This window comes from Entelurus aequoreus, linkage group LG16 (genome assembly GCF_033978785.1).
Source record: "Entelurus aequoreus isolate RoL-2023_Sb linkage group LG16, RoL_Eaeq_v1.1, whole genome shotgun sequence".
Lineage (NCBI taxonomy): Eukaryota > Metazoa > Chordata > Actinopteri > Syngnathiformes > Syngnathidae > Entelurus > Entelurus aequoreus.
Window position 1 is genome coordinate 10706611 of NC_084746.1, and position 12368 is coordinate 10718978.

The following is a 12368-nucleotide window of genomic DNA, read 5'->3' on the forward strand; positions in this document are numbered from 1 at the left end:
GTAGATACATAACATGTAGATACCTGACATGTAGATACATCAAATGTAGATACTTAACATGTAGATACATAACATGTAGATACCTGACATGTAGGTACATAACATGTAGATACCTGACATGTAGATGCATAAAATGTAGATACTTAACATGTAGATACATAACATGTAGATACCTGACATGTAGATACATAACATGTAGATACGGAACATGTAGATACGTAACATGTAGATACGTAACATGTAGATACGTAACAGGTAGATACGTAACAGGTAGATACCTAATATGTAGATACCTGACATGTAGATACGTGACATGTAGATACGTGACATGTAGATACATAAAATGTAGATACTTAACATGTAGATACATAACATGTAAATACCTGATATGTAGATACATAAAATGTAGATACTTAACATGTAGATACATAACATGTAGATACCTGACATGTAGATACATAAAATGTAGATACTTAACATGTAGATACATAACATGTAGATACCTGACATGTAGATACATCAAATGTAGATACTTAACATGTAGATACATAACATGTAGATACCTGACATGTAGATACATAACATGTAGATACATCACATGTAGATACATAACATGTAGATACTTAACATGTAGATACATAACATGTAGATACCTGACATGTAGATACATAACATGTAGATACGGAACATGTAGATACGTAACATGTAGATACGTAACATGTAGATACGTAACAGGTAGATACGTAACAGGTAGATACCTAATATGTAGATACCTGACATGTAGATACGTGACATGTAGATACGTGACATGTAGATACATAAAATGTAAATACTTAACATGTAGATACATAACATGTAAATACCTGACATGTAGATACATAAAATGTAGATACTTAACATGTAGATACATAACATGTAGATACCTGACATGTAGATACATCAAATGTAGATACTTAACATGTAGATACATAACATGTAGATACCTGACATGTAGATACATAACATGTAGATACCTGACATGTAGATACATAAAATGTAGATACTTAACATGTAGATACATAACATGTAGATACCTGACATGTAGATACATAACATGTAGATACGGAACATGTAGATACATAACATGTAGATACGTAACATGTAGATACGTAACATGTAGATACGTAACAGGTAGATACGTAACAGGTAGATACCTAATATGTAGATACCTGACATGTAGATACGTGACATGTAGATACGTGACATGTAGATACATAAAATGTAGATACTTAACATGTAGATACATAACATGTAAATACCTGACATGTAGATACATCAAATGTAGATACTTAACATGTAGATACATAACATGTAGATACCTGACATGTAGAAACATCAAATGTAGATACTTAACATGTAGATACATAACATGTAGATACCTGACATGTAGATACATAACATGTAGATACCTGACATGTAGATACATAAAATGTAGATACTTAACATGTAGATACATAACATGTAGATACCTGACATGTAGATACATAACATGTAGATACGGAACATGTAGATACGTAACATGTAGATACGTAACATGTAGATACGTAACAGGTAGATACGTAACAGGTAGATACCTAATATGTAGATACCTGACATGTAGATACGTGACATGTAGATAGGTGACATGTAGATACATAAAATGTAGATACTTAACATGTAGATACATAACATGTAAATACCTGACATGTAGATACATAAAATGTAGATACTTAACATGTAGATACATAACATGTAGATACCTGACATGTAGATACATAACATGTAAATACCTGACATGTAGATACATAAAATGTAGATACTTAACATGTAGATACATAACATGTAAATACCTGACATGTAGATACATAAAATGTAGATACTTAACATGTAGATACATAACATGTAGATACCTGACATGTAGATACATCAAATGTAGATACTTAACATGTAGATACATAACATGTAGATACCTGACATGTAGATACATAACATGTAGATACGGAACATGTAGATACGGAACATGTAGATACGTAACATGTAGATACGTAACAGGTAGATACGTAACAGGTAGATACCTAATATGTAGATACCTGACATGTAGATACGTGACATGTAGATCCGTGACATGTAGATCCATAACATGTAGATAAGTAACATATAGATACATAACCATGTAGATACGTAACATGTAGATACGTAACATGTAGATACGTAACATGTAGATAAGTAACATGTAGATAAGTAACATAGATACATAACCATGTAGATACATAACCATGTAGATACGTAACATGTAGATACGTAACATGTAGATAAGTAACATATAGATACAAAACCATGTAGATACGTAACATGTAGATAAGTAACATATAGATATATAACCATGTAGTTACGTAACATGTAGATACGTAACATGTAGATACGTAACATGTAGATACGTAACAGGTAGATACGTGACATGTAGATACGTGACATGTAGATACGTGACATGTAGATACGTGACATGTAGATACGTGACATGTAGATATATGACATGTAGATATATGACATGTAGATGTATGACATGTAGATACATGACATGTAGACACGTAACATGTAGATACGTAAAACGTAGATACGTAACACGTAGATACGTAACACATAGATATGTAACATGTAGATACGTAACATGTAGATACATAACATGTACAGTAGATATGTAACATGTAGATACATAACATGTAGATACGTAACATGTAGATATATAACATGTAGATACATAACATGTAGATGTGTAGACGCGCACAAAGCTGCTTGGCTTGATGCCAAATATTAGCGGAGTTAAGACCGCCCAATTAGCGTCAACCAATGCAAGTGAAATGACTGAATTGCTACAATTTGTGTTTTATCTTCAACAAAAGTGTGTTTTACCTGCTACATGGCTTATCTGTGCACATTTATCCACACTTTTGTTTTTAGTACTTACTAATAATTGTATTTTTCTTAAAGCACAGACCAGGACTGGCAACCATAAGTCGTAGATAATTTAACATAATGTAAATAAAGTTTTGTATTATATTCTAATCTAAACCTTGACTATGGCGGACTATTTTGTACATTGTTATTTGAGTGTTTAATGCCCTTTCGGGGGCGTGGTTGGGGGCGTGGTTATTTACAGCTAGAATTCACCAACTCGAGTATTTCATATATATATATATATATATATATATATATATGTATGTATGAAATACTTGACTTTCAGTGAATTCTAGCTATATATATACGGTATATATATTTATTTTATTTACATAGAAAATATATGTATATATATATATATATATATATGTATATATATATATATACATATATACATATATAAATATATATATATATATATATATATATATATATATATATATATATATATATATATATATATATATATATATATATATATATATATATATGTATGTATGAAATACTTGACTTTCAGTGAATTCTAGCTATATATATACGGTATATATATTTATTTTATTTACATAGAAAAAAATAAAAATACTTGAATTTCAGTGTTCCGTTGGCTATCCATTAGATGGCAGTATTGTCCTGTTTAACTTCTCCGTTCACTGGGCAGGCAAGCTGTTTATATTGTGGGAAAGCGGACGTGAGAACAGGCTGTCCCCACTCAGTCTCAGGTCCGCATTGAGCTGGAGGGGGCGTGGCCTCCAGCTCCGGCCGAATACCGGGAGTTTGTCGGGAGAAAATCTCTGCCGGGAGGTTGTCGGGAGAGACGCTGAATACCGGGATTCTCCCGCTAAAAACGGGAGGGTTGGCAAGTATGGTATATTGTAGCGTCCCGGAAGAGTTAGTGCTGCAAGGGGTTCTGGGTATTTGTTCTGTTGTGTTTATGTTGTGTTACGGTGCGGATGTTCTCCCGAAATGTGTTTGTCATTCTTGTTTGGTGTGGGTTCACAGTGTGGCGCATATTTGTAACAGTGTTAAAGTTGTTTATACGGGCACCCTCAGTGTGACCTGTATGGCTGTTGACCAAGTATGCGTTGCATTCCCTTGTGTGTGTGAAAAGCCGTAGATATTATGTGACTGGGCCGGCACGCAAAGGCAGTGCCTTTAAGGTTTATTGGCACTCTGTACTTCTCCCTACGTCCGCGTTTTAGTCATCAATTTTACTTTTTGAAACCGATCATTTTGAAACCGATACCGATAATTTCCGATATTACATTTTATAGCATTTATCAGTAGATGATATCGTCAGTCCGATATTATGGGACATCTCTAGGTACAACCCTATTCTGAACACATTTGACTTATCAATGTATGATTTCTCTGCTCTTCTCCTTCCGGCCCGTGTCGCAGCTGTTAAAAGACATCAGTCAGAAGCAGAGAGACTCCCGCCAGCAGAAGCAGATGGACCTGCGCCGCGCTTACATCACGGCCCGCTTCACACCCGCCACCCTGCCGGCCTTCTTCACCTTGGGCGACCAGCTGGACTACGGCGGCTTTGAGAACCGCGCCTTAGAGCCCGGGCAGGAATACGTCTTCTTCATCCTGGCGGAACTCAACTCCACCACCGGGGTATGGCGGCCACGGTGACCAGGCGTTCGGATCAATACGGGCACTAACCTTCATGTGTTTCCATCAGCAGCGCTAATAAAGATTGATTGGCGACCGCTCGATGTGAGCAATTGAATTGGAAAGGACATAAATGTTCTGCTCCAAGACTTTTATTCTGGCGAGGTGTATTTTAGCCCCGGGCTGCGCTCCTAAAGTCCATGTGAGCTTGTAAAAGCACTTCATTAGATCCCCTTTCTTTATTGTACCATAGATTATGTATGCATCGACGCCATCAATGACCACGTTTAAGCTGCACAGATCACTAATAATTAAGCACTATTTTTTTTTAGCGTTTGTTTTTTTACAGCCTGTGCATGTGTGTGCCTGTTAGCAGAAGATGTACGTGGCCAGCCCCTACACTGACCCAGTCATCGCCCCGGACTCAGACCCCCAGCCGCTGGATGCGGGCGACGGTCTCATCTGGGTGGTCGGACCCGTGCTGGCGGTGGTCTTCATCATCTGCATCGTCATCGCCATTCTGCTCTACAAGAAGTAAGTGATGAACCCTCAGACTGTGGATGTAGTCTGGGAGATCCAGGGTCTTTCCCAAGTTTCAAGCTGTGCCAATGTGCCATATGTACCACCTGGGCAATTATTTTGACTCGGGGGGGGGTGGGGGGCAAATTTAGAGAAAAAAAAGGGACTGGGGGCCGTATATGTATATACTATGTTTTGGTGTCAATACAACATATATATATATATATATATATATATATATTTATATATATATATATATATATATATATATTTTGGTGTGAATACGACATACATATACTATGTTTTGGTGTTAATACAGCATATATGCTATGTTTTAGTGTGAATACGACATACATATGCTATGTTTTGGTGTTAATACAGCATATATGCTATGTTTTAGTGTGAATACGACATATTTATACTATGTTTTGGTGTTAATACGACATATATATACTATGTTTTGGTGTTAATACAACATATATGCTATGTTTTGGTGTGAATGCGACATATATATACTATGTTTTGGTGTGAATACGACATATATATACTATGTTTTGGTGTTGATTCGACATATATAGATATATAGACTATGTTTTGGTGTTAATACAACATATTTGGTGTGAATACGACATACATATACTATGTTTTTGTGTTAATACAGCACATATGCTATGTTTTGGTGTGAATGCGACATATATAAACTATGTTTTGGTGTTAATACGACATATATATACTATGTTTTGGTGTTAATACAACATATATGCTATGTTTTGGTGTGAATGCGACATTTATATGCTATGTTTTGGTGTTAATATGAAATATGTATATATATATATATATATATATATATATATATATATATATATATATATATATATATATATATATATACTATGTTTTGGTGTTGATTCGACATATATAGATGTATAGACTATGTTTTGGTGTTAATACAACATATTTGGTGTGAATATGACATATATATGCTGTGTTTTGGTGTGAATACGACATATATATGCTACATATATATACTATGTTTTGGTGTGAATACGACATATATATGCTATGTTTTGGTGTCAATACGACATATTATATACTATGTTTTGGTGTCAATACGACATATTATATACTATGTTTTGGTGTGAATACGACATATATTTGCTATGTTTTGGTGTCAATACGACATATTATATACTATGTTTTGGTGTTAATACAACATATATGCTATGTTTTGGTGTGAATGCGACATATATATACTATGTTTTGGTGTGAATACGACATATATATACTATGTTTTGGTGTTGATTCGACATATATAGATATATAGACTATGTTTTGGTGTTAATACAACATATTTGGTGTGAATACGACATACATATACTATGTTTTTGTGTTAATACAGCACATATGCTATGTTTTGGTGTGAATGCGACATATATAAACTATGTTTTGGTGTTAATACGACATACATATACTATGTTTTGGTGTTAATACAACATATATGCTATGTTTTGGTGTGAATGCGACATTTATATGCTATGTTTTGGTGTTAATATGAAATATATATATATATATATATATATATATATATATATATATATATATATATATATATATATATATATATATATATATATATATATATATATATATACATACTATGTTTTGGTGTTGATTCGACATATATAGATGTATAGACTATGTTTTTGTGTTAATACAACATATTTGGTGTGAATATGACATATATACGCTGTGTTTTGGTGTGAATACGACATATATATGCTACATATATACACTATGTTTTGGTGTGAATACGACATATATATGCTATGTTTTGGTGTCAATACGACATATTATATACTATGTTTTGGTGTCAATACGACATATATACTATGTTTTGGTGTCAATGCGACATGCACACTTTTAGCTCGGTTGGGGCGGTATACTGTAGCTCGGTTGGTAGAGTGGCCGTGCCAGCAACTTGAGGGTTCCAGGTTCGATCCCCGCTTCCGACATCCTAGTCACTTCCGTTGTGTCCTTCGGCAAGACACTTTACCCACCTATTAACACCAAAACATATATATTTTGTTTTGGTGTTAATACGACATATATATATATACTATAATTTGGTGTTAATACGACATATATATATATATACTATAATTTGGTGTTAATACGACATATATATAACTATGTTTTGGTGTGAATACGACATATATATAAACTATGTTTTGGTGTTAATACGACATATATATAAACTATGTTTTGGTGTGAATACGACATATATATATACTATATGTTGGTGTTAATACGACATATATGTATACTATGTTTTGGTGTCAATACAACATATATATATACTATAATTTGGTGTTAATACGACATATATATATATACTATAATTTGGTGTTAATACGACATATATATAACTATGTTTTGGTGTGAATACGACATATATATACTATATTTTGGTGTTAATACGACATATATGTATACTATGTTTTGGTGTCAATACGACATATATATATATATATACTATAATTTGGTGTTAATACGACATATATATATATATATATATATATATACTATAATTTGGTGTTAATACGACATATATATAACTATGTTTTGGTGTGAATACGACATATATATAAACTATGTTTTGGTGTGAATACGACATATATATACTATATTTTGGTGTTAATACGACATATATGTATACTATGTTTTGGTGTCAATACGACATATATATATACTATGTTTTGGTGTTAATACAACATATATGCTATGTTTTGGTGTGAATACGACAAATATATCTTCTATGTTTTGGTGTCAATACGACATATAATATACTATGTTTTGGTGTTAATACGACATATATACTATGTTTTGGTGTTAATACGACATATAATATACTATGTTTTGGTGTGAATACGACATATAATATACTATGTTTTGGTGTGAATACGACATATAATATACTATGTTTTGGTGTTAATATGACATACATATACTATGTTTTGGTGTGAATACGACATATAATATACTATGTTTTGGTGTGAATACGACTAATAATATACTATGTTTTGGTGTTAATACGGCATACATATACTATGAGGCGGTATAACTCGGTTGGCAGGTACACTTTCCATCTTAAAGATATAAAAAAATGTATTTGCCCAGGTCTGGTATATACGTTTGTAATTACCTTTAAAGGAGCCATATATCATATGTAGTAATGTGGTCAGAAATGGTACTGCAATCACAGTCAAAGTTCTATCGTCCCCTCCCCCTCTCCATGACTGAGGTTGCCAGATACGCAGCCCAATCCAAATCCTACTCTAATCCAGCTTTATAAAACATTTTAAAAAGTGTTTTAAGCTAAATGTATTGCCACGTTATGCTTAGTAAATTTAGCACACCCCTTATGGCTGAGGAATTCCCTTTTGTAGCATCATTTTGGTCTTGACCTCTGTATGTTTGATGAGATGATCGCACATCTTCAAGATGCAACTTTTTAATCAAATTATAGAACATTGAGACTGATTTGGTGGATTTAAAGATTCCTTCTTTATAAATGTCAACCTGTTGGTAGGTTGGCATGAAATAGTAAATGGGTATTTGGTGGGTAGATTTTGAAATGAATGGTATTGTACTGTATTTTGTATATCATATGATGATGTATATTTTAACTGTGGGTCACTATCATACATATATATATATACATATATATATATATATATATATATATATATATATATATATATATATATATATATATATATATATATATATATATATATATATATATATATATATATATTTATATGTATATATATATATATATATATTTATATGTATATATATATATATATATATATATATATATATATATATATATATATATATATATATATATATATATATATATGTATTTAAGTATATATATATGTATACATATATATATATATGTATTTAAGTGTATATATATGTATACATATATGTATATACATATATATACGTATACATATTCATATATGTATATGTATATGTATACATATATGTATATATGTATACATATATATGTATATGTATACATATAGGTATATGTGTGTATATATATACACATATAGCTATATATACATATACATATAGGTATATATATACATATATATATATGTGTATATATATACAGGTATATATGTGTGTATATATATATATATATATATATATATATATATATATATATATATATATATATATATATATATATATATATATATATATATATATATGTATACATATATGTATTTAAGTGTATATATATATATATATACATATATGTATATACATATATATACGTATACATATTCATATATGTATATGTATACATATATGTATACATATATATGTATATATATACATATAGGTATATGTGTGTATATATATACACATATAGCTATATATACATATACATATAGGTATATATATATATATACATATATATGTGTATATATATACAGGTATATATGTGTGTATATAAATATATGTGTATATATATATATATATATATATATATATATATATATATATATATATATATATATATATATATATATATATATATATATATATATACATATATATATACATATATATATATATATAAAAATACATACATATATATATGTATACATATATATATATGTATACATATATATATATATGTATACATATATATATATATATGTATATATATATATATATATATATATATATATATATATATATATATATATATATATATATATATATATATATATATATGATTACTAGTATTTATTAGTTATAAAAAAATACCCCTCTTTGTGAGTTGTATTCTACATTTTGTGCATACAAAAATATCACCCACAGTTGAAGCCATGTTTTTCTTATAATACATGAATTTCTGCCAAGGTTGTTTGCCTAAAATGCTGAAAAAAGTTCAGGAATGTTAAAGAAATTTGAAAAAAAAAAAAGGTCTCGATTTGCATGAAAATGTATTCTCACCTTCCACTAAGTCTGGCACTCATGCAGAACTTTGTAGACCCAAAACAAATCTTACATAAGTCTCCTATTGATATGTTTTCCTGGGAGCACACGACGTCCAATATGCTGCCCATGAAATGTATTCAAGTTTGAGATGTGCTCAACCTTCAGATGGCTGCGTGCCATTCAGGGTTGGAATACTAATGCAGCGTATTGATTTTCTTGCTAACAATCTTTCTATTTCCTTCTTTTCTCTCCCTTCATTATCCCTCCCTGTTGGCTTGTTTTACTGGAAGCAGCAAACCTGACAGGTACGATTACATGCCATATGTCTAATAATGCCTGTATTAATGTCTCTTTGTGGGTTTTACTAGAAACATGTGCTTTTGGAAGGTTTGCAAACACATAAAATACTTTTTTTTACTCAATATGACAGTAATGTTCATAGAATCCTGAGATAATGCGTTGGAAGCAATAAACAATTCTTCAAGCATAACTCCTAAACCAAACATACAATATGTCTAATAATGCCTGTATTAATGTATTGTTGTGAGTTTTACTAGAAACATGTGCTTTTGGAAGGTTTGCAAACACATAAAATACTTTTTTTTACTCAATATGACAGTAATGTTCATAGAATCCTGAGATAATGCGTTGGAAGCAATACAAAATTGTTTCAAGCATAACTCCTAAACCTAACATGTAGTATGTCTAATAATGCCTGTATTAATGTATCGTTGTGAGTTTTACTAGAAACATGTGCTTTTGGAAGGTTTGCAAACACAAACATTAGGTCTTTACTCAATATGACAGTTATTTAAACATAACTCCTAAACCAAACATGTAGTATGTCTAATAATGCCTGTATTAATCTATATTTGCGATATTTACTAAAAACATGTGCTTTTGTAAGGTTTGCAAACACAAAATATATATATTTTTTCTCAATATGACAGTAATGTTCTTAGAATCCTGAGATAATGTGTTGGAAGCAATAAAAAAGTGTTTCAAGCATAACTCCTAAACCAAACATGCAATATGTGTAATAATGCCCGTATTAATGTATCGTTGTGAGTTTTACGAGAATCAGGTGCTTTTGTAAGGTTTGCAAACACAAAAATTAGTTTTTTAATCAATATGACAGTATAACTGTCAAACTCAATATGACAGTTATTTAGACATAACTCCTAAACCAAACATGCAATATGTCTAATAATGCCTGTATTATTGTATCTTTGTGAGTTTTACTAGAAACATGTGCTTTTGTAAGGTTTGCAAACAAAAAAAATTGTTTTTTTTTACTCGATATGACAGTTATTTAAACATAACTCCTAAACCAAACATGCAGTATGTCTAATAATGTCTGTAGTAATGTATCTTTGTGAGTTGTACAAGATAAATGTGCTTTTGTAAGGTTTGCAAACACATTTTGTTTTTTTACTCAATATGACAGTATTGTTCTTAGAAGTCTGAGATAATATGATTGAAGCAATAAAAAACGTCTTCATGCATAACTCCTAAACCAAACATACATGTCTAATAATGCCTGTAATAATGAATCGGTGTGAGTTTTACTAGAAACATGTGCTTTTGGAAGGTTTGCAAACACAAAAATTAGTTTTGTACTCAATATGACAGTAATGTTCTTAGAAGTCTGAGATAATATGATTGAAGCAATAAAAAATGTCTTCAAGCATAACTCCTAAACCAAACATACATGTCTATTAATGCCTGTATTAATATATTGCTGTGAGTTGTACTAGAAACATGTGCTTTTGTAAGGTTTGCAAACACAAAAAGTAGTTTTGTACTCAATATTACAAGTAATGTTCTTAGAAGTGTGAGATAATGCGATTGAAGCAATAAAAAATGTCTTCAAGCATAACTCCTAAACCAAACATACATGTCTATTAATGCCTGTATTAATATATTGCTGTGAGTTGTACTAGAAACATGTGCTTTTGTAAGGTTTGCAAACACAAAAATTAGTTTTTTTACTCAATATGACAGTAATGTTCTTAGAAGTCTGAGATAATATGATTGAAGCAATAAAAAATGTCTTCATGCATAACTCCTAAACCAAACATACATGTCTAATAATGCCTGTAATAATGAATCGGTGTGAGTTTTACTAGAAACATGTGCTTTTGTAAGGTTTGCAAACACAAAAATTAGTTTTGTACTCAATATTACAAGTAATGTTCTTAGAAGTGTGAGATAATGCGATTGAAGCAATAAAA

At 30.7% G+C, this 12368-nt stretch overlaps 1 protein-coding gene across 1 annotated transcript in view; it reads left to right on the forward strand.

Annotated features, from left to right (window-relative positions):
- The window catches only part of LOC133630591 (receptor-type tyrosine-protein phosphatase S-like), a 375093-nt gene that overhangs the window by 291269 nt on the left and 71456 nt on the right, over positions 1–12368 (forward strand). The window contains exons 20-22 of the mRNA XM_062022176.1: positions 4372–4590; positions 4964–5121; positions 10428–10439. Of these exons, the coding sequence (XP_061878160.1) occupies positions 4372–4590; positions 4964–5121; positions 10428–10439 (389 nt within the window). The remainder of the gene's footprint in view (positions 1–4371; positions 4591–4963; positions 5122–10427; positions 10440–12368) is intronic.